The sequence below is a fragment of the Melozone crissalis genome, unplaced genomic scaffold (assembly GCF_028551555.1).
Source record: "Melozone crissalis strain CALT ecotype California unplaced genomic scaffold, PUWL_Pcris_2 ptg000045l_1, whole genome shotgun sequence".
NCBI classification, from domain to species: Eukaryota; Metazoa; Chordata; class Aves; order Passeriformes; family Passerellidae; genus Melozone; species Melozone crissalis.
In genome coordinates, this window is record NW_026535823.1 from 25,669,666 (window position 1) to 25,693,901 (window position 24,236).

At 46.8% G+C, this 24,236-nt stretch overlaps 1 protein-coding gene across 3 annotated transcripts in view; it reads right to left on the reverse strand.

Annotated features, from left to right (window-relative positions):
- Positions 1-4,231: 4,231 nt before the first annotated feature.
- LOC128943327 (BEN domain-containing protein 5-like) overlaps positions 4,232-24,236 on the reverse strand; it is an 877,269-nt gene continuing 857,264 nt past the window's right edge. For all 3 annotated transcript variants that reach the window (XM_054286227.1, XM_054286226.1, XM_054286225.1), the window contains 2 exons: positions 16,283-16,379; positions 4,232-5,112 (listed from right to left, as the gene is read on the reverse strand). In XM_054286227.1, the coding sequence (XP_054142202.1) occupies positions 4,998-5,112; positions 16,283-16,379 (212 nt within the window). In that variant the 3' untranslated portion in view covers positions 4,232-4,997. The remainder of the gene's footprint in view (positions 5,113-16,282; positions 16,380-24,236) is intronic.

Consider the following 24,236-nt stretch of genomic DNA (forward strand, 5'->3'; position numbering starts at 1 on the left):
GGTGCATGAGATGTGAAATAAATCACACTCCCCATACTGAGCATCACTCCAAAGCATTCCATCCTTCCACGTGTGCTGCTCTGCCATGGAGCAGTGCATGAGATGTGAAATAAATCACACCTCCCCATACTGGGCAGCTGTGACAGCCCCTGACAGCCACGCTGCTGCCCTTGGATCTCTGCTCAGAGCCACCAGATGGGGAGGAACATGAGTTATGAGAGGAGCTGCTCCATGCCAGGCAGAGCCACAGGAGGGTGTTGGCCTGCCCTGAAATCCCCTCGCACCACAAACGCCCAGTCCCCAGAGCACTCACCTGCAGGGAAGGGACGAGGCCATGGTGGTCACTGTGCTGCTGAGGGTCACTCTGCTCTCAGGGTGATGTGGAGGCAGTGGCCAGGCTGTGCCCATCCTCCCCCTGAGGGGCTGTGCGCTGCCCCGGCCACAGCAGCTCCATCCTTGGAGCCCTGGGTTTGCAGGGAGCCAGGGAACTTGCTCTTTGCTGCTAAACTGTGGTTATAGATCACTGAATACTGATGCTGAAGCACAGGGAAAACTTCCATCAACTCTGGCAAAGTGGTTTGAAATCTTTTTTCTGCACAAGGACAGAGAGATTTTAGGGGATGGAAACCAGGTCCTTTGCTAGCCATGCCAATTGTTTTCAGCAGCCTCCAGTGGAAAAAGAAACATAGCGAGCTCTGCTTATGTATCATTCCCATCCAGCACCATTCCCCTGGCTGCTGAGGAACCTGGTTTAACTCATTTTTATGTGCAAAGAAAGAGGTAGATAGACACGAACACACACACAAATACATAGAGCACACACACATAGACACACACAATCTAGGAGGCAAAGAGAGAATCTGTACCTGCATTTGCGATATCTTCCTGCACCAGGTAAGGAAAGCATCTTTTTCCTTTTAACTGGATGCTGTACCTACATTGTTTCCTTGCAGTCTATCTTTAGGTTATAGCAGTTCACAGGTTTTTTCAGCAGAGGTGTTATTCAATTACTTCAGGGCTTTTCCATTTGTAATATTGCGAAGCAATGATAGCCAGCAGACTTCACCTGTCTTTTAGAGATAGCCAGCCTGGTAATTTTAACTCTGCTCATTTTATCCACACCAGTAAATCTCATAACATGGTTATAGAGAGATTCCAATTTTTGTAGAACCTTCTCCTGGGAATTCCTGTATACAGTATTGCCATAGTCTGTAATGGACATAACCTGTGATTGGATTAATGTTTCCCTAGTGAAGAAGTCAAAGCATTTCATGTTCCTATAACTGGTTTGCAGCTCTGCAGTAAAGGTCTTTGGTGTGGCAGAGAGAATAATTGCAAACTCAGTCCCAATCAGAATATATAATCCCCTCACAGTGAGGGTCTATCTCAGTGCAGTTAGACTGCCCGTGCAGGGGTTTGTAGTGGGATTTTCTTGTCAGGAGAGCAGAATGCATGGAAAACAAGTTAATTTCAGCATTTTAATATTCATCATTCAGTCCTCCAGAAGGGAGGCAAATGCATTGCTACTGCTCCAAGGGAGCAGCCTTGGGAACAGCCAAGGGAGCCTGCAGCACCCCAGAGCTGGGAATGTGAGGAGGCAGGCAGGGCTTTGCAATGGGCCACTGGTCTCCTCACAAGAAAAGCCCTCTACTTGTGTTCAGATGAACATGTGCCTTTGTTCTTAAGAGTAAATATCATTCTGTCCAAATAAAAGCCTAGTTTTGGACCCATATTGGCTTCTGAACTTCTCAGAATTCCTGGTGTCACCTTACCCTGGTCCTGACACAAGTGACTAATAAGGAATTATTGTTGGGAGTTCAATGTGCATTCCTTACATCTGAGACATGGATCATCTCCAGGAAGAAGAGGCTAATGGCAAGCCAGGAGTAGGTTTTGAAGCAGGATCTGCCTGCTCTGGTGGAGGAAGAGAACTTCAGCACTCACATGAGAGGAAAGGGAACTAGACGCTGGGAAAAAAAGGTCTCCTATATTCACCTCCCATGCTAGACTCCCCAAAAAATGGGGCTTGTAAACCCTCAGGCAAACTAGCAGAGACCCCTCAGTGAAAGAAAGGCTCAGGCTCCCATCCCCAGATGGTCAGGGAGAGCTTTGAGGAAACACAGTTTGTTGGAGATCCCTGAAAGCATCTGTGGGTCTCTGAGGAAAGCACCATGAAGTCAGCTCTGCCTATGGGCTGCAGGGGAGATGTGACTGGGATCTCAGCATGGAAAAGTTGGGTACTGGCAACTGTGGCTCGGCCAGAAGGTGCCAGAGACAAACGGAAAGAGGAATGGAATGGGAGGCAAGAGCAAAGAGCTTGAACAAGACATTCTGGAACGAGGATGGGGAGGATGGGTTCCAGGACGGGCGTGCTGCCCGGCTGAAGAGCAAGGCAGATGCTCTTGGCACATAACCTTCAGTTTGGATGTTACAGCATTGCTGGGCAGGTGGAGAGGATGGGAAGGTTAGCACCATGGGACTTGACAAATGGGATGTCATCATTCCCCATATGGGTAACTGTCTCCAATCTGTGCTTCCTGTGCCACTGAAAGGTTGGAATATCTCGGCAGAAAGGCAGCATCTCTGGCACAGATGAGCAAACAACTTTAGGTCTGTCCTAAGACCTACAGATTTCAGGCTGTGGGGCAGATACCTGTGCACAAGACAGGTAAGAAGTAGAAAAAGTGATTTTCAGGAAAATCCAATTATTGAATCTAAACTAAAATACTGACTTTTACAAGTGGGACAGAGGGAGCCTGTGACAGCTGATAGCAGGGTAGCACAAGGGCTTGCCACAATCCAGCTGTCTTGGTTTTGAATTGACCTGGGAGCCTGTGAGGAGGAAGAAATGGAAATGAAACAACACACTCATTCCACGGCTGCTTTTATCACTTTATTCATATTTCTAGAGTAGTCTTTTTGCGGCTAAGCAAATAGTGAAACTCTCTCATTATATATATATATATATATGTATGTATGTATATATAGTAACATCCAAAAATAAATAATGAGGAATTCTCCAAATGTTTTTGCAATGAACATGGGAAAGAACGTTTTAACTCCAGTAAACCAACTTTGAAAGTCTTCCACTAAAACCCTATAAAACCCAATGATAGTCATAAATTAGCACTAGATTAATTCAAAGGAGAACTTATTCCCCCCCTGCGTAGCTTCTAATCCATATCTCCAAGAGGTCATTTTAATTATCACACTGTCACTGCTATTCATTACTCTGCTTTTGGAGACAGAGAGGCAGCACTGTGCCTTTTGGAGGCCTTGGAATTCATCATATGAAGGCATTTTATTCTCCCCAAAAATGCACACAGTTTAACCCTCTCACCTTGAAATGCTGATGGTAGCAAGTTTGCTTGGTGTTCTAAATCATTTTCCTTACAGTAGGATACCTCTTTCTTGCTTTCAAGTGAGTGCCCTTTGTCAGACAGCTACTAAGGAAAGCCCAGCTAATGGGTGGCCAATGCACAGATGCATTCAGCTCAAGGTTTGGCAGATCCTGAGTAGCTTGTCCTTCTTCAGAGACATGCAAAACCAAGCTTTTGTCACTGCTCACTCATTCTGGCTGCAGTAATACAAACTGGATGGAAACCGTGTGCCACTGGCTCCCAGGAGATCCACTGGGATGTGGGACCCAGCTCAGCCTGACTCTGTCCTAGATCATGGCATTCCTGTCCTGGGAAAGAGGAGAGGGACAACCAACACATTTCTTTCACTAGAGAACAGTGTTTGGGGTTAGTACTTTTTCAGGGCCACCCCACACCAAGAGGAGCTCATTCAGCTCATGTTTCACTCATCTTTTTTCACCTTCAGTCTCATTCATCCTTTCCCTCTCTTTCCTGCTGGGTCTTGGCACCTTCTCTCCCTCCAGCCACCATTCCAGCCCAGCATCTGGCAGAAGACAGAAGAGAAGCTGCTTCCCAAGGCTCCTGATGGGTTGAGAAGAAGCACTTCTAAGTGCATTCTCCCTTTCCATCCCCTGGGAGACATTCAGACTCCACTCTGGGCCATCCTCTTTTTGTCTCCGGTTTGAGAATCAAGGCCAGATATTTCAGAGGGTCACACATTGCAGGAGACAAGAGTGCCTGGTGACAGTGGCTTTGAGCAGAGATTTCACATGCTGTCCATGTAATGGGGAGATGCTGAGGTTTCACTTGGGGTTTCTTACACACCACTGTTTGTTCACCCCTTTCAGCACTACTCCTGACTGCCTCTGCCTCAGTCATACATCTCTTGGCTAGTCTGGTCTTTCTAGACCCCAGTTTTTGATGGAGGACCACTGTCCCTGCCTGTTGGACAGGTCTCACAGCAAGTTTCATGCTGCAGGCTGACAGTCCCATTTCTCACACGACCCCTCTCCTCAAATGATCTGATAGAAGAGCAAAAAACCCAGCCATGCAGTGGATGATAAACTGCACACTGAGGAGCACCTGCCTGGCTCCCAGAAGCTATTTATCAGGCTCTCTTAATGCAAGCTAACAGGACTAGCACATGCAGTAGGCATAAGGGCTTCTGAGCCCAGCACTAAAAGGGGAGACATCAGATGGTGCAGTAGAGAAGCCAGGACTCCCTCATTAGCTCATTGTATGGATTACCCCTTTAAAGAGAGAGAAGGGGACTAGTGGAGGAAGGAGAGGCTTTCTCATTTTAACAAATAGCTTTTCAGACACCACAAATGATTTCTGCAAATCTATCAGTTCACTCTTTTTTTCCCCCTCACAGAGAGGGAAAAAGAACCAAAAAAAAACCCCTGAAATTGATTCACCATCTATAAATAAAAAAGAATCAATAGTAAAATTTCTAGCTAATTTCCCTCTGCCTCTTTGCTCCTTGGACTATTTGTTATCTTAGAAATATTTGTCTGAGGGAAAAAAAAAGAGAAACATCATCGATTCCTGACTGCGACGTGTTCCTCCACCTTGCCCTACAGCTCTCCTCTCCTCTCCTCTCCTCTCCTCTCCTCTCCTCTCCTCTCCTCTCCTCTCTCAGCGTGTGGACACAGATGAGTCCTTCAGGCTCCTCTTCTCGGGTTTTCCTCCAGCGTGGCTGTTCCCTGGGCCCCGCTGGGCAGTGCATTTATAGGGTGGCACATTGTCCTTCCTGCCAAAGGAAAAAAGAGAGGATAGATGCTGTCAGCCCCTGCAGTGCTCCAGCAGCAGGTCAGTGTGAGTAGGGTGTGCTCTGAGGAGGAGCTGTGTGTGAAGTCTCACTGTGAAATGCATCTGTAAGGAAGGCTTTGGCAGCTGGAGACAAATTAGAGGTGTTAAAGACCAGCTGGTCCCATCCCTCTCTGGCCAGAGCAGGGTTAGTCCTTCCAGGAGGATTCAAGGGCTTTGTGCTAGCTCTCCAAGAGAAGGGTCCCATTACTTCTCTTTGGGTGAAGCCCTTCCCACTGTCTTCTCCCACTGAGGTCCCTTCATTTCTGCTCATGAGCAGCCCTCTTCTCACTGTGAATATTTCCTTCTGGGGCATGTACTGTTCCCAGGATGGCTGGGTTCACACATCTGTTCACAGCTGGATTGCCCCCACTGCCAGGGGTGTTCACAGCTGGGTCAGAGTCTTTGGGGACAGACTGATTGTGTGGCCAGGAACAACCAGCACATGATGCCAACTCTTCCAGCATTCAGACCAGTGCCTTCAAAGAGCCCACAAAGATGTGATACTGCTGTTGCACTGTGCCCATAACTCCAATTTTCTAGCTCCAATTTTCTCACTCGAATTATCTAGCCAAATTTCAGTTGTCAGTATAGTTTGGAGTTTCCAGTGCCTCTTTCAGGCTGCAGCCCCAGCAGAGCTGTGGGAGTTTTATAACTGGCCTCCAAAGGAGCAGGGTTGTGATAAATACAAAGTGCTTTTTGCAGTGATGCCCCAGGAGTTCACAGGCTAAGAACTGAGCTTTTCACAGCCCAGCACCACAGAACCAGCTCCCCAGCTTCCCACAGCTTATCTGGTGGAAAGACTTGCTTTGTAACACTTCAGTTCCTGATAAGGAACTAAGTCTCATTACTCGTTTCCCAGGCAAACACTCCTCTGTGTATGTGTTTACAGCGTGCATGATGAATTTTTGCTACTTTAAGGAAAAATAAATCTCTGTTAACAGTTAATTCTGCAACATTTCTGTTCTGTTTACTTATAGAGCCATTTTGCTTAGAGGTTGTAATTAAAATCCTCCATCTCACAGCCTGCCACTCTCACTGCCCCTCTTCCCCCCAGGTCCTGGCACATTGCTCACAGCAAGATGGGCACAAGTGACCAACAGCCTCAGCTCTGGTCTGTCTGTCTGTCTGTCTGGGCAGAGCCTGGCCTGGGGAAAAAGTGTCACAACTCAGAGCATTGTGTCCAGAGGCCTTACTTGATGAGAGGCTGAATTGCAGAGGGTGTGGGTCCAGCAGCACCATCCTCATTCAGGGAGGCACAGCCAGCACTGAGCTGTCCCAGAGCAGGGACCTTCCCTTCACAGCCCCTGCCAGCTCTGGTGGCTCTCAGTGGGACTGAAAAGCTGACTCTGAGACAAGCACTGGGACCAGGAGCCAGAGGAACCATCTCTGGCTGCCCTGTAAGCCTGCCCGTGGGATTCCAGTGGAGAGTGGGGTCCCTCTACACTCACCCCAGAGCAGTCATCACCATCCCCTGCAGACAGACCTTCAGACAGCTTCTCCTTTGTACAAGCAGCAAAACCCAGCTATCCATTCCCATCCCAAGGAAGGCAATGAAACTGTGCTGTCAGTGTTGCTTACAGCAGCCAAGGGGCTCCAGTGACCCTTCAGGGTGCTCCCTCAGGCAGCTCTTGGCCCCCTCAGCCGTGCCTTGCCAGCTTTGCTCATTTTCCCCCACTGCTGTGGCAGGGCACAAACAAGAACGTTCTCTACTTGTGCCTGATACACTCTGAGCTCTCAGTCTGCTCCCTCTGAGGTCAGTTTTGGTAACCCCCAAGGCAGCTGCTGACCCTGTGCAGGCGGGTGCTGGTGCTGCACCAAACCCTACTGGGCCTCAGACACTGGCAGGGAGAGGAGCTCTGTCACACATCTGTGTCACACATCCATGTCACACATCCGTGTCACACGTGAACTGACCTGCCAAAGGCCATGCAGCAGATCTGGGAAGAGCTGAAAAGAGCTGATGGAACCCCAGTTTTCTTGATCCCTGCACCCTGACTAACCCCAAGGAACTGGGCTTCTCTGTAGTGACACAGAGGAACCTGCCTTCTTCACCACAAAATTGTTTGTTTTTCAGTACTTCTGCTTTTATTTGCAGAAGGAAGTTTTAATATACATTTTAAAAATTTGTAATAATGTAGTTGCTGATGGGACCCAGGGCTTAGAGGGCTTTTCCTCCACCAGCCCTTCCCTCCCCACTGCCACAGCTGCTACCGTTTACTGCATCTCTACAGTTCAATCACCAACCTAAGGCATAGTGGTATTTTGAAGAGATAAACATTGAGACAAAAATAAACAAATGAGGACCCTGGGAGGAAGACCTGAAAGGCACAGTGAAGTGAGAACAAGCAGTTTCTCTGGTTCTGTGTCTAATTACATTGACATGTTCCTAGACAACACTGGAGACCCAAACACAGCAGCAGCTGTGAACCAAATGGAGATGCATGAAAAACATCAGGAAGCCACCCTGGCAGCCCATCCCTTGCCCTGGGGCTGCATCAGCACTGCCCATGTCACTGCTGACAGCCTTCCTGCCCTCTCCCAGCACTGGGTGGGCAGCAGGGCTCAGCTCCTGGTCCAGTTTCTCTGCACCCACTCCAGTCACCCAGCAGCACTGCTGAGTGTCATTCCCACATTCCTCTATGCAAGTGAAGGAAAAAATATCATGCAAAATATGAAAAGAGGATAAAAGTGGGTCCTAAACTTCCTTTTTCCTGATTTGGTTAATGCAGGACAAGGAAATCCTGTCATGCCAACAGCACTCAGAGGTGAGATTTTCAGACTCTGGCCTTTTCCAGCCATCTACTGAACTGAAGCATCATGAGAATCAACCACTCAGTTCACATCAGGTACTTGTGACAGTGTGTTTTTTTTGGACATACAGCCAATTGACAGCCACAATCAAAGCACAGCTCTGCTGCATGTTCATTGCACAGACAACAGTTAATCGTGCAGCCATGCAAACTGCTTTGCAAATTGAAATCTCAGAGGCATAGCAATTACAATACCAAATTTATACCACATCTCCCACTCAACTAATTGTACATCCAAAAAATCACCACTTGAATAATCTGAATACATTCACCTTTACAGCTAAAAAAAGCCTTTTCTACATGCTTGATCTCAACACAATTTTGAGTTACAGAACCCCATGGGAAAAAAAATGCCAACCTCTGATTTCAACAGGAAAATTGCTTCTATCTAAATACAGCAGATGCATAATTCACTCTGAGGTCTAACAGCCTGGTGTTCCCAGCAAAGCTTGTTTTTACTCTGCAAAACTGGGGATGTTGCTATTGCTGCCTGCTGGTCTCCCAGCCCATCTACAGGACAAGCCCTGCTCTGAATGTAGTGTTCACATCCGAAATAACAGCACCTGGATTTCTAATTGGTAGCAAATCTTAAAGGCCTTAAAGTGAATTAGCAGACCTACAAACTGGGCTGATGTTTTGGATGGGTTGAGGTTTGCAGAGCCACCAGTGGGGGCACATTTGTGCTGCTGTGGCATTTTGAGCTCTTTCACACACACATTTCTTGACTTTTGTTTCCATCTCGTGAAGCAAGGCAAGGTGGGGAGATTTGAACTAGTGACTTTGCAGCTGGTGTATTAAAGAAAGTCAAAACAGAAGAGAATTGGTGTTTAAATTGCAAAGGGAGGTAAAAATAAAGTTATCTAAGCCATGTGAGTGGGATCAAAAATAAGTCATCAAGGCTGGAAAATGGGTAACCTCTGATCCCTGAGACTAAGAAATCTGGCTGCTGTTGTGTTGCTGCTGATCTAATTTTTACACTTTCCCTCCAAACAGAGAACACACGTTTCCATTGTGTCCATCTCAGCTAAACAATCAATGCCTGATCAGCCCCAATGCTTCTCTCTCAGGGATGCACAATTAACCAGCTCCATGTTTGATACTGCAAGGGGAGCTCACTATTTTCTGGGAATGCCTGACAAGTTTCAATCATAAAGAACACAAACCAAATGACCCAGCAGATAATGACAGCCTGTGCCCTGACAGTTAGATAATGTGCATGCTCCAAAGCAAGGCCAATTAGAAGCAATAAAAACAAATTTGAAATGTTAGAACAAAGGTCAGAAATGCTCAGCCATTACCACAGGCTTGATTTTTCTTTTTCTCAAGCACTCACCAGCACCTATTTCCATTAAGTGAACATGTAGTCATGTTTGCCAGGTGCCCACCCCGTCCATTACAGTGCATTGTGACTTCTGGGCCATACAAACCCCACTAAAGTGATGTGTGGAGAGTCCCAGCACTACCTGGAAATCTCATCAAGTCCCTATCCTATGGCTCTGCCCTTCTGAGTGCAGGGGCTGGCCCATACTGCTTATAGAGAAGGCAGATGTTAGAGGGTGTGCACATCTCTGCCTTCACCACAGAAGGGATTCTGCTGCTTGCCATCCATCCCTGGCCTCCCTCCCCAGCTCAGTGCAGCAAGACACACCTGTTTTATCCAGGAGGCAGTGCCCAGAGGCAGGAATAATTAGTTTACAGCTCACATAAGAGAAGGAGCCACAACTGCAAGCGCAGCTCACACACAGCCAGCCTTGTGTGCCTCTGCTGACCCAGCTGCAGAGAGCACAGTAATGGGTTTTGTCTTGGCTCCTGTCCTCCCATTTCCTAAGGAGCAGCAGGACAATAATGGACTGCACTCACCTGAGGAGATGCAGCAGAAAATGGCAGTCTCTTGAGCTCATTCAAGTTACCAGCAGGACATTGGGATTAACATCCTGTGTACATCAGAAATTATCCACATCAACCCCCCCCTTCACACAGGTCCCTGTCTCTGCTTTCCAAATCCCAGGCCAGGGTGATGCATGAAGTAGCACAAACATTGTAAATCTGCTTATTGAGCTCTGGCTTCCTCAGAGCAGCAGGACCAGGGAAGGAGAAGGAAAGCAGGTGGGTACCTGCAGGCATACCTATGTGAGGATGCCTGTGAGAGCTAATCTAAATACATTTAGGGTTTAAATGCAAAGCTGATTAGTGAAACCACAGCAAGCTCTTATGTGATATGCTCCTTTGGAGTTAAAGTAGCCATAATTCAATTTATTCATTTAGCTCATTTCCAAAAAGTAAATTAAAGTGTAGTAAATTAAATTAAAACAGCTGACAGCACCTTCATTTTGAAAAGGATTGTTAATGTGGACCCTGACTACTTCATACAGTAATGCAGATTATTTTTGCCTGCCAGGCCCCCCATCAGGCACATCAACTCCCCATCCTGAAGTATTTTTACACTCCCTCTGCTCAGGGAGTCTCCAAGAGCAGCACCAAGCTGGACATGTGTTTGAGTGTTTGCATGTGCTTTAGTGTGCTCAAATCCAGGGTAAAATCCCTGCAGCTGGCAGTCTCGTTCCCAAGTGTTGGAGAAGCTAATTGTTGGAATGAGGAATTTTGGTGAAGCCTCTGCTGGGAGCTGGCCAAGCACTGCACTTCTCTAAACTCTGTAAATGGATCCTTTTCACTGAACCCATGCAAATGTCACTGTTCAAAACATGAAAGGTGTTCTTTAGTGACAGCTACAAGTATGAAGAGTTGCATAAAATCTGCAGATGTGTGTGTGAGCAATCTGACAGATTATAATTACCAATTAAGAAGGGGGGGAAACCCCCCAAAATTATTTTTTAGGCAAAACATATAATTTGCCTTTAAACCTTAGTATTGCTCCCATTACTAATACAATTTACAGGCCTGGAAACCAAATTGAAGTTGTTCTATTTTGCTGCCCTCATTCCATTTCCTCCCTCCTCTGCAAATTGTAAGAGGTTTTGCTGACCTTTCATTCATTTGGTCTAGAACATTTTTCCTGTTTATTACACTCTGCTCTCCTCTTAGCCTCTGAAAATGGTGGGAGAAAAGACAACAAGACAATAATTTAAGTTTGGGACAAGTGAACTGGGGATGGAAGTACAGCCTTTCAGGAATAAAGCAGGGAGGTGCTCTCACTCTCAGCTCTCATGTCAGTCATGGCCAGGTCAAAGAAAGCACAACCAGATGCAGGTGAAACCTCAAAAATCCTGAGCTTGAAAGTGTGGAGAGGAGTTTTTCTGAAACACAGGTAGAGGTGAACTGGGGAGAACATTGCAGACCCAGTGGGGCAGAAGGACCTGCACTCAGCACATGCCAGAGAGCAGCACAGCCCTGGCCTGGTGTCAGAGCCTGCCAGCCCACAAAACCTCTGGGCACAGCTGCTGAGTGTTGAGGTGGGGCTCAAAATGAGCTGTCCAGGCAGAAGGACCTACCTTTGGCCAGACTGTGCCCACACACAAAGCCTTCCCCATCCCCAGCCAGTGTGGTGCAGCAGGCAGTGCCCATGGCCTGTGAGCATGGTGGGACAGTCCCGTGGGCACATCCAGCCTGCTGGAGACACAGCTGGGCTCTCATACATCATCATTAGAGCTGCAAAGTCAAGCAGCAAAAGGAGGAATTGCCAGAATAAAGGCTGTCAGAGCAATTTTAATTCAACCTCCTGGCAGATATGCCTTCTGATGGGGTCTTTAATTACCTCATCACAGCCTACTTTTTCTTCAACAAGGCTGCTGCTTTATTCAGGGCACGATAGACAGACGGCAATTAATGAAGGGCCAGTCAATATTTTGTTCTGTCCTTTTTTCATTCAGTGTGTGGCCCCAGGCACTATTTGCCACATGCCATCAAATCCATGCTCTTAGAATTTTCTTCTTCTGAGCTTTTCTCTCATGTGTATCAGTGTAGCAATTGTGAGGTTCCCACATAGGAAGGAATTTCTTTTCCAGCATTTTTGTGAGCAGAATACCTGGGTTTTACCTACAGAAAAATATGGGGCAGACATGAGCTGCAGAATGCTCCACCAGCAAGGCCCAGGTGGGATTTCTCAGGATACCCACACTGTTCAAAGCCCATCTTCCCTAACCTCTGACAGAGCTGTTTAAACACTCAGGACATCTAGAATTTGAAATTCAGTGTGCCCAGAATATGAGTAACATGGATCTGGTGGCTCTTAGAGAGAAAATGTCAGTGGTCTAAGGAGAGAAGATCTCTGGTGATGCTGGGCTCTGTCACAGCCAGGGAGCCAGAGTGAAAGAACAGAGAAATGCTGATATGGGCAAAGGGATGAGCTTCAGGCAGTGCAAGCTGACTGGCATTTGTGAATTTCTCACCAAAATTCTTCTTTTCCACCTTAGTCATTCTCTGTAACAGCTGTATGCTCTGCTGTCTCTTAATCTCTTACAAATTTTTCACCTTTTACCAGCCTCCTTTCAGAGGAGGACATTTCACACTTTCAGCCCAAGAAGTCTTAACCTTTCCTCTGGCACAAGTAGAAAGAGGTGAGAGCAGGACAGAGGCTCTGTGAGAGGAAGAGCTCCCTGTGCCATTGGCAGCATCAAAGGGAGCCCCCCTCAAATGGTTCCCAGTGAGTGCCCTGGGAGTGGATCTCTGGTCAGTGAGCAGCTTAGGAAAGCAACAAGAGGAGAGAGAGGCCATGAACCTTCATCGCTGTCCAACAGCCCCTTTCTGCACTGCTCTGTGCCCACTTAACCCACCCTTGGAGAGCTGTCTTGGTGTCCAGGACAGGCTCTCTGAGCCTCTCTCAGCACAGCTAAGTGGCAGTGCTCTCTTCTCCAGCAGCTCCTGCAGGCAGCACAGAGCTCTCTCGTGCCCTGCTAGAAATTCATGGGCCTGCTCGTTTGTCACTCCAAAGAGCATCCAGCATTTTCAGCAAGGCTTTTAATTCATTAGCTCACAGAGGAAAATACTCTAACCTTCTTGCCCTCCTCAGCTGAGTCACTGATGCTTTCCTGCCTCGCTGCAGACACATCACCTTCAGGAAAATAATTACTTAGCATGCAGATAACAGCAGACATTATCTTTGTGAGCTGGGTGTTTGTTTGGGATCACAGGGCCTCCCTGCCTGGAGGACTGCAGGACACTCTGGGGTTTCTGCTTCAAACCTGACCTTCCTTTGCAGGCTGTGGGAAACTCTGTGGTCACTCCAAGGGGAACTGGGGGATGCCTGAGGGAGCTCAGTAGGAGGAAAGGGGGTGATGGGTTCTGGGAGCAGATGGATGAGCTGTGCTGGGCTTCATCACTGGAAGAGGTTGCCCAGAAAAGCTGTAGATTCCTTGTCACTGGAAGTGTTCAAAGCCAAGTTGGATGGGGATGGTCTAGTGGAAGGTCCACCATCTAGGGGATGAAACTGGATGATCTTTAAAGTCCCTTCCAACCCAGAACAATCTATGATTCTGTGATATGGTGGCATTTGGGCTCCTGTAGGCAAGGACAAGTGGAATTTAACCCCAGGTCCAGCCAGCCAGCTAGGTTCACTTGCAGGCACATAATGGCATTATACACAGAATACAAATACAGTTATTTCTCTTGACCCTTGAAATAAGCTGCATTTTGGTAGCAGAGGGTGCCCCACCTCCAGCCTCAGTCTTGTTCTGTAACCAGAGCTGGTCCATCAGTTATTGCCTCTTACTCCAGATGATCCTGATCCCATTCCCACTGAACTGCCTGCATCGCCTGTGCTGTAGGATGGCTGCTCTCTCACAGCCTGACTGCAAGGACAAAGCTCTTGTAAAGGTGCCTGAATTTGGGTGCCAGCCCTACTTCTGACCCTCAGGTCCACCTCTCCCTCCATGTGCCTCAATTTCCTTCTCCAAAACATGGTGATTCCAACACAAACATTTCCTTCCTTGCGGCCAGACGTGCTCTGGAAGTGTTGCAGGTTGTTGCTATTTCCAGGCCTGTCATTCTAACACATTTTGGCTGCACTAATATCCTCAAACAGAAATTGTTCTGCCTGTCCTAGTCTGGGACAAAGCAGGCAATTAGCTGTCCCTTACACGTTTATTAACTCTGCAGCTTTCTTTCAATGACTGTGTGAAATCCAGTAATGTTTAAATATATTTTCATAAACTGTGGGCACAACATGTCCTGTTTCCACTAATAACCATGCCATATAATTAGTCCTGATTACACAGATATTTAGTATCATTTTACATATTCCAGTCCTTTCCTAGTGCCGCTGCCTAGCCAAGGCATATTTAAAGCTACAGCCATCTCCCTTCTGTTTCCCAGCAGTTTGCAGCAATTCCTTTTGGAGAGGATTGCAGTTAACACAGCAGCTTCAAAGAACAATTTAATGATGTACATTTTAGGTGCATATGTATATATATATATATATATATATATATATGTATATATAAAGACTCTGATCAAATGTCAGGTGACAAAGCCCAGAATACAAATAGAAGGCATTTATCTACTTGCAGGGAAAAGCTGGTATTTGAAATCCATCAGGAAATTAACAACATGAATCTTTAAAAATCCATTCCTTAAACATCTGTTGGCTTAGGGCTGAACATTGGCCATATTTAGGATTTTACTGTGAGGTAGCACCCCCCAAACAAAAGATCCCTCACTGCACTAGGCTCTGGTGGGGGGGACAAGAAGAATTTGCTCTGTGCAACCTGATTAGAGATGTGTATCTTTCCCTGCTGGCGTGGCTGTCTCTATAGAGATGGACATGGATATTTGATGAGATTAAAATGCTTCAGTTACCACTGTCAGTGGTTCTTTAATTTAAAATGAAGAAAGCAAACAACCATTCCTTTTGACGAGGTAACTGGACGATGCTATGGAAAAGCACTTTGCTGTCAGGTGGTAATTAGGTTCAGTAATAGTTGTGGGTTTTTAGCCTTGGAGGCTGTGGCCCCTGGGAGTCTGAGAGAAATGATACATTAAATTTCCGGAGGAGAGGGAGATGCTGGATGCTGTTCTCTGCTAACCCTGCAGGTCTCTGCAGATAAGAACATTCAGAGCTGCAGTGCTGACAATCCTCCTTGAGCCAGCCTAAACTGTGGTGTCAAGATCACAAACAGAAAAGGGAGATGGGCTCAAAGCAGGCCTGACACAGGCAGCCTGGCTCTGACCACATGTATGAGGAGCTGCCAGAATGGCTGCAGTGAGAGGATTTTTAAAGGAACTCCAGCAATTGCTCTCTGGTCTGGGCTGATATTTGTAACATCCATCTTACACATCACTAGAAAATCTTCAGTAGGAAAGTGTTCCTTTGCAAACAAGGAACGTTCCCACAGCTACTCTTTTAAGGGAGGAAAAAAGAAGGAAAATCTCAAGGCTCAGCTGCCTCCCTTGCCAATTTGGAATTGCCTTTTCCATTACAAAATATAAACTATATATCAAAATATAAACTATATATATTGGTTGTGCTGTTAAGAGTTGAAACCCAAACGAAACATTCCAATTGGTCCAAATGCATTTAATTGAATTTTTTTCAGTTTGGAGGCATTATTGCTGTTTTCTCAGAACAGAGGCAAGTACTGAATATGATGTCTCCCATGAAACAGGTGCTCAGGTTCCTGCTCTGCTCCCCTCTGGATGCTGTTACACAGCTCAGTGGTATCTCCCCTGCCCCTCACAATAAGCTAAGGGACACTGAAAGGATGCAGCTGGCCAGCACCAGAGAAGGACCAGCAGTGCTGCAGGGAGCCAAGCCTGGGCATTTCATGCCTTTGTGCCTTGCTCACCAGTGCCTGACTTCACACCCCACTTCCTTTTGGGCTAGCACGCCCTGGGCTGGTTGTGAACCTGGAGCAGGGGCTCGGGGTGAGAGGGGATCCAGGGCAGAGTGTCCAGCTGGGCTGGCAGCAGGATCCTGCCTCTGGCTGCCAGCACAGCTCCAAGGGAGGGAGAGCTCTGCCTCACCACAGGCTTGCCAGCCACTTCCTGAAGCACTGAAAAAGTTTTCACTTCCAGAATTAAAACTTTGCGAAATAAAAGCGGGTCTGATTCGCTCTCGGGAGATAAATGAAGGGTAAGTCCATTAAAGATACTGGGGTGAGATTGGTGCACAGCAGACAGAATTCAGGAAAGATATCGATATCTCCAAAATCCTCTGAATATTTTTTCAGACATAACCCAGGTATCTTTCCTGATCACAAATGCTTTATTTCCAAATGGAATTTCAATAAAATAAGCACAGTTAGACTAGCACATGTTATAAAGCTGTAATGCAGTAGCACTGAAGTTTAGTCAGGAAAGGTATTAAAAGAGCAGCCCAGCTGAAGCAAGAGAAATTGCTTTCTGACCTACCGAGTTTTAGGAGTCGGTGCGAGTGGTCCCTCCACCAAGGAGTTCAGCCTGTAGTAATCCAAGAATGTCCTGGCCACATTTCTTCCAAGCTTCATATCTGTGAGTTTTTAATTAAGGAGCATTTTCTTAATCATTAAAAGTTATAATAATAATAATTTAAAAAAAGAGCAGACTCTAGAGGTAAGTTATTGCTATTTAATGCAAGAGCAAGTTTTACATCAACCATCCCACAGAGTTCAGTCTCCAGACAAAAATGACTTACACTGGCAGATAAGGTGGGGGTCATCTTGTTTGCTTCTTGGTTTCACAAGCAGATGCTGCATAGAAACACAGACAGGAGGAAATGATCTCCCTTTCCCCCCACACCTGGCTGCAGATCCCCGTGGTTCTCATGAAATAATACACTAGACAAAAGGGGCCCTCCAATTTCCACATTCAAGGAGAATAATTACCTTAAAATGCTTGGTTACAGGCAGTATTTCTGTATCCAGGATACAAGGTCAGCTACACCACGGTGTGAACCTGCCATGGACCAGGGTACTGAAGGTTGGGATTAATGCTGTAGCCCTCCACACCTTTAGCTGTGACCCCCAGAGTGTCGTGGGAGCATTCACTGTTCTCTCCCTGTGTTGCATTCAGGACCTGAAATGGTGATTTTAGCACCAACCTGGAAGGACAGCAGGTTACCTTAACAAGTTCAGCAGTGACTCTGGTGTTTCTTCTCACTAGCCACGATTTCTCCTCCAGCTGACCCCTAAACCCAGCATTAGGGCGGGTGCTGCTCATCAAAGCTGCCATGGAGACCTCAGGGGCACAGGAACCAGACCTTCCTGAAGACTCAGCTGCTGACAAAGAAGTTGAATAACCTGTGGATTGCACTGAAAAACAATATCCCAGACAACATGTCCATGGGGTGAACCTGCTGCTCATGTGAGAAGTCAGCATTAAGCCTGCCTGTTACAGAGCAGCATCCCCTTACCATCCACAGGGTGATGTCCAGCTGGGAGATACCCAGTGGGCTCCATTATCCACAGCTGTGTTGTGGGGGCAGGAGGCTCCTTTATTTTCCTATTTTGAACTGATGCCTACCCTCAATAACCTCAGGGTGCTCCAGGGCACTGTCCCAGAGGGTGGTGGTGAGGACCATTCAGCAGGGCTGCTGCAGCAGCTGAGGTGGGCACAGCACCTGGGGAGTCTGAAGGGATCTCTGCATCCAACACCCAGCAGTCCAGGAGGATAAACCATTGCTGGGGTGTTTGGTGTGTGTGTGTATGCATGCTCTGCTTTATCAGTAATTATCTGCTGATGTTGCCATAGGAGGAAAATTCCAGAAATGCAGCATCCCAGGGGCTTCCAGCAGAGCCACTGAAGACACTGGCTCCTAAATGAAGCTTTTATTACCCGCCCACTTACATTAGACACATCAAAACAAGTCAGCCTGAGACATCAGGTTCACACAGCACTGTGAGCTCTCTTTATCATTTATTTATTTATTTATTTATTTATAAGGAAGGTCAAGCTGATGTGACAGTCTTTACTTCTCCAAAAATCCAGCCACCAGTTCTGCTAGTGCTGCAGTCAGGTCTAGTGAGGATGACTCCTGACATTCCATTCCTCTCTCCAATAATTGTATCCTGCTTTTCCAGCTCCCACTGCTGTGCCTGGGGATGGTTCCATGGCTCTGTCCCTCCTGAGGGTCTATCCTGACACACTCCTGATCCTCATACCACGTGTGCTGTGGGCACCTCTGTTCTCCTGGCCAGCAGCAGGGCAGAGCTGGAGCAGTTGGTGCTCCCAGATGTTGCCTGCATGGACAGGGAGAGGCAGCTGTGTGGATCAGCACAGGCTGTGTGGATCAGCACCAGCTGTTCCCCAGCTGTTCCCCAGCTGTGGCAGTGCCCAGCGAGCTCCCCTTGCAGCCACCCAGCACTGCTGGGCAAGCCTTGCATGCAGAGAGGCTCAGAAAGTTGGAGACAGCCTGAAGTTCAGCAATTCGAGGGAGGGCAGTGTTGCTCTGGAAGTGTTTTGTGGTTGTTTCTGGAATTTGGGGACGACTGGGGGCAGCCTGGTTGCTGCGGATGTGGACTCAAAGCGGTGGTGAAGGTGAAGAGTTCAGAGTAGTCTGAGGAAGAGAGGAAGAAGGGGAGAGGGCTGTCAGACACTTAAGGGATTGAGAAGACTAACATGGCTTGATCTTGTAGTTTCTTTCATTTGCTCGTCACTTTAAAGACATGAAGTGGTAATTGGACTCAGTAAAGTCTCGAGGACATTTTGTCAGTGGCAATCTCAGAAAGCTCCTCTGCCAGAAGTGGCCCTGCTGCCCTTTTCTTTGTCTCTCTGCATTGCTTTTGTTTGCACAGTGGGAAGCTCCTGGCCTGCTGTCCTGGGGGAGGAAGCCCTTGGATGGCAGTGGGTGCAGCCCAGGATGTGGCTCCACGAGCTGCTGCCTTAACCCTGACCTGCAGGAATCCAGTTCCACTGCTGAACTCAGCTTAGGAACAGCTTTCTGGAGCTGGGGACAGCTAACCACTGGAATAACCTGCCTTAGCAGGAAATCTCCAGACCAGAGCTCTTCAAGAATAGGCTAAACCCACAGCAGACATGAATGGTTTAGGTGTAACTGGTGCTGCATGAAATTTGGGTAAGGAAACATAAAAGGGCCTCTCAGGTCACTTCACCCCATTTTCCTACAGTTCTGAACATATTTTGCACCCCACATAGAGACCTGTTTGCTAAGATAGCCAAGAAAGGTAAGGGTATTTTGCAGAGCATGGACACAAATGGAGAGTGTGAAGACACTGGAAATGCAGTGCCATGGGCATCCACTGAAAAGTCACAAAATGGGAATAACTTGCAGTCAGTAATGATGAAAAGAGACTAAACCAGCATGGGATAAAAAATGTGCATGTTCTAATACTAGTCTCTCCAGCCATCCTGCCCCCTCTGCTCTGCCTGTCACTTCTGCAAGGGATGAGCGGTTTCTGTCATGGAAATCAGGCACCTGATACATAAAACCAGGGGCAGAGCATTGGTCTCTCCCTGTGACTGTCCAGCCTGGGCAAGAGCTGGCATGACTCCCTCAGCAAGCGCCAGCAGCACGTGTGTGCAGAACTGGTAGAGGAGAACAAATTAAAGCAATAACATTTGCATTTATCTCTGGTGCATGGAAGGCTCAAGCTCCACTTTGGCTTATAGAGTATCCTGAGCACGTAAATAACAGCTACTGCAACCCAAACCCATTTCCACTGGGTGGATTGGTCGGCTGGTTGGTTTTTAACCAGCTTCCTTTCTGCAGTCACACGTGCTGTGTGCCCACAGGAACTCCCTTCCTAGCCTGAGCTGCACTTGACAGAAGGCCATTTCCCTGCTATTCCCATCATGAGAGCTCAGCTTATACAAGACAGCTAAAATGTATTTGGGAGAGTCATGTTGGAAACAGCTGGGTGTGTCCTACTAGCATCTGCAGCTCCCTCTGATCTCTCTTCTTCCTTCAGAAACTCATTCCTTCACACTCCGTATTTCTACTTGGAAATGGAAACCAGTGTCCCTCCTGCAAACGCCCTCCTCACAGCATTCACTCTGTGAATGGCATCAGCAGATTTGGGGAGATTTCAGGACAGTCTGTTTATGCCCAACTCTGCCAAATTTCACAGATGTTCGGAGGTTCAAGAATCGTGCTGGGCTCTCTGCAGAATCCCGCACGTTTACGATCCCCACCATGCCCCACAGCCCAAAGCTTCCAGCCCTGGTAAGAAGGGAGCACAGAGGAGTGGGGACTCTCACAAGCCATTACCGGTTTTCAGCTGACACGATTCATTGAGCCTATTGTGAACAGTCTGCTTAAGCTCCAGCCTCTGGAAGCGCAGACAGAGCCTTGTTCTGTCTGTGCATGGAGGCAATAAAAATCTCAATTTGGAAACCAGTTAGCAGTACAAGTCATTAGGGGAGGTACTAAATGTTGCTGCTTTAATAGCTCACTGATCCTTTAATAATGTCACTGCTGCAGAGCATGGTGGCACCATTCGCTCGCTTTTGTTTTGCTTTTTGAAATTCAGGGTCATTCCACTTTCAAGTGAGTGGATTATCTCTCTTTCCTCCTTCTGCCAGACACTGCAAACTGCTTTAAATAATTAGAAAAAAAGGATGGCTCCTTCAAATTCACCATCTCATTTTCATAAGGTCCAGTGTCATTGCTTTGGAACGGGAAGAGAAACCGTGATGGTGGTAAGGATTTGACAAGGGCAAAACAGTTAGCAGCCCCCACTCATCTTTGATAAGTCCTGTGGGGTCTCTGCCAAGCAGATTGGATCTCTAGTTTTATGTCTCATCTAGAGGACGGCACCTCCATCAATTTGAAACACTGCACTGGGTTATTAGCTCATGGAATTCATCCAAGTTTAATCCTAAGTAGGATTTGAAATGTGACCATTCAGTCCGGAGGCACCACTGGCCAGACCCACACAAGTCTTTTGTTTCAGACAAACAGCTTTAAGTTATCCTAAAGACAGACAGAGAGGAAGAAAAAAAAATGGAAAGGGAGAAAGAGGGTAAGGGAAATGAGAACAAAGAGAAAAATGAATCTTTTTAATAGCTCAAATTAAAAACCAGAAGAAGCTCTTTGTTTGACACAACTGAATTTTACAGCAAATCTCAGTCCACCACCACAACAATCCTGTTATTTATGAAAAGAGGGTTATTTTGTTTGGGAGAGTCCCAGATGACTGTGGTCAGTGAGCATACTGTCAGTTTCACACAATCTCAAGAGAAATATGGATGAGGTTTTCTCATCTGCTTATAACAGCTTCCATCAATGGATCAAACCCCTTCCCGACTTGAACAAGAGCTCTAATGGAAAATGGCATTACAGGGCTTTAAACCACCATGTTATATCATGCCAAGCCTGATCAGAGCTAGTCCTCTATTTTAGCAGAGCTGTTTTCACCAGTTACTTACCTATTTTGTTTCACATTGCTGACACTGCTCTCTAATAAACAGATGCTGCCCGAGTCTCATCTCATGGGGGGCAAAGCAAAGTGTGGCTGGGGCAAAATAGAGACTCTGTGGTGAAGGAGGGTGGGGAGAGGGGCTATTCCAAGGCTTTTCACCAGCATTTAACATGGTGCAAGTCTGGCTGCTGATGATGCATCCTTCCCTGGGACTCACTCCAGGGAAAAAATGCCCCCAATTCCTAGCACAGCTGTTACATATTTCAAAATCTTTATCAAACGAGATGCTTCTAAAATGGGAGTTTGGGGAGGAGATTGGGCTTTCTATAGCTCCTGTAAGAACCAGGCTCAATGTGGGAATTACTGGGGATACCCTCTCATGGTACTCAGCAGGTCAAACTCGAGAAACTCAGCCAGACCATCCAGCCTTAAAATCTATAAAAGCCCTGAACTGCCAACCTGGAAATATCAAAGGGACTTTCCCCAAGGAGAGCATTTTCATTCCCAACAGCCCCAGCTCCTGATTCCAGATGGGAGAGACACTTTTGGAAGCCAAGGTAACAGCAATGACAAGCCTTCATTTTTATTCCTCTTGTGTGTCATCAGGGAAGGAACCAGGCGGAACGATCCCTGACTGACTATTTCAGGCTTTCAGGCCCTTTTCCTGAAATGCTTGATTGTGGTGGAAGAAATTACCAAGATGGGAGCTGTGTGCTCTTCTCCCTGAGTAATCAGAGGCCTGTAATTTTCTCTCCTGCTCTGAAAGAGGAGATTGGAGAACAGGTATCTTGGAGAGCACTGTTTTATCTGTGCCGGAGGGGCTGTGCTCAGGGACCACGCCGTGTGTCCCATGAACTCATTTCAATATCAGCCATTGCTTTTGTCCTCCTGAGCTGACCTGAAACAGGCAGATCCCACCTAACACCTGGGCATGGAGAACAAAGAAGGTGGTGGTGCTGCACAGGAGCCTGTGTGTTGGGAAGGATGAGAGTTTGACAAGAAAGTCTCACAGATATGTATGCTTAGCAGAAAGATTTTTAAATGTTGTGTCCGATGAAGGAATAGAGATGGAAGCAATTTTTGATACAGAAGAAAAGAATTGCTGAGCCAGTCTTACTGGCTAACCAAGGAGGCAAAGTGTGTGTTAGTTAGAAGGGGTTTTTATGGCTTAGAGCAAAGGATAAACCCACCTCAAACAAGAAGATGTTTTTACCAAGCAGAAAGATAGCACGGGCAAACAAGGCAGCAAATGTAGCAGATAGAAAAAGGTCTCAGAATTTTCCACTGCAAGAAAACTGAAAAACAACTTCTAGCTTAAACTGTAACGTACTGACTTTTAGTGATTGGAGAATAGTAACATGAATATGGTAATTACAATAGTTATGATAGGCTATAGATAATAGTTCAGGTATAGATTGGTTCTACTGTATTAAAATGCTCAGCAAAGGAAAGTATATAATGCATTGTAACCAAAACCAAAGGGTCTCCAGGCCTGCCTGCAGCTGGAGCTGACAGCTGTAGGCACAGGCTCTGTTGCCCATGACCCTGGGCTGCTGTAACCTCTTGGATGCAATAAACTGCATTTGGAGAGCCCCTGGAGTCCCACACCCCTCATTTTGGCTCTTACACCTGTGGCTGGACAAGCCAAGGGCTCCTGGCCCTGCTGGGGTGCTGGATCAAGGGGCAGCAGGGGCTGGAGGGGAGCAGAGTGTGGGGGAGCCCCAACTCTGCAGCTTGTGAGAGTGGGCACTGTAAGGAGGTGCCAGCTGAACCCATCGTGCTGCTGATGGGAACCTGCCTGTGACACTGAGCTGCAGTGGCTGCCACACGTGGGGCCATGAGAAGGGAGCACCTGACTCAACAAGGATTCGAGACAGACAGACAGGTACAGGAAATTCAGGGTGCCCAAACAAGCACAGAACTGTGAGGGCTGAGATGTCTCACTGGGAACACCACAGGGCCACAGCCCATTTTACCTCTGCATCCATGTGCCTTTCCCAGAGCTGTGAGCATGATTTTACAGGGACACCTCTGACTGCTGCTCCATTGTCCTCATGCCATCTTCACATTGCTCCATGCACGTGACATTTTGTCCATCTTACGGTCCCTCTACAGTGGGAGATGGAAATGGGCCCTCCTGTAAATGGTAATCTGCCCTAAGCTATAAAATGACCAAAGAAAATGTTTTATTATATATCTTGGCATCGCTGACACCTGATGAGGTTTTCTGAGGGACAGAGGTCAGAGCCAAGCTCACAGCTGAAAAAAGAAAAGACCCTGAAAGAATGAATTTCAGCATCAGTACATTTTAATTCATTAAAATATTGCAGCAGCATCACTTTGTAAATTGGTATACTGTAAAATTATGCATTTAAAACCTGATTGTAACAGCTTCTATAAAACTGTCCCAAAATTAATTTGGGCCTGAATTTACTGGTCTCACATTAATGTCTGATGGATCTTTAATAAGAGTAGCAGGAAAACATAGGATGAGTCTCTTTTGTGATTTTAACATTTCTGATCTTTGCTATTGTTTAATTCTGGTTACTTGCCAGCTCTGGGAAGGAGCCCTTGTGGATTAGCTGACCTCAGCTCTTTACACAGTCAATGAAAATTACAGAGCTGATTCTCTCTGATGTACTGAGAAGGGATGAGGACAGGGGAAGAAATTTCCAAGTGAAAATCCAGCATTCACATCCTTCTATCACTGATGAATGTTCTCAAATGCACAGGGGGAGCACAGCATAAAAACAAAGCCTTAGCAGTTGTTTTCAGCTTGGTAGGAAATGCAAGAACAGTACAATACTCTCCAATTGTAATTAACTCCCCCAAAATACACTGGCAAATCATAAGCTGAACTCTTTGGGGATCCTCTCAGTCCCTCACAAACATGACAATCCCTGTTGCTCCAGGTCTGGAAGTTCCCATTAGACATTCCACCCACTGCTTTGGGCATAACATTTACTACCACCCAAACAAAATCAGTTTCAAGATAAATGGTAGAAAGA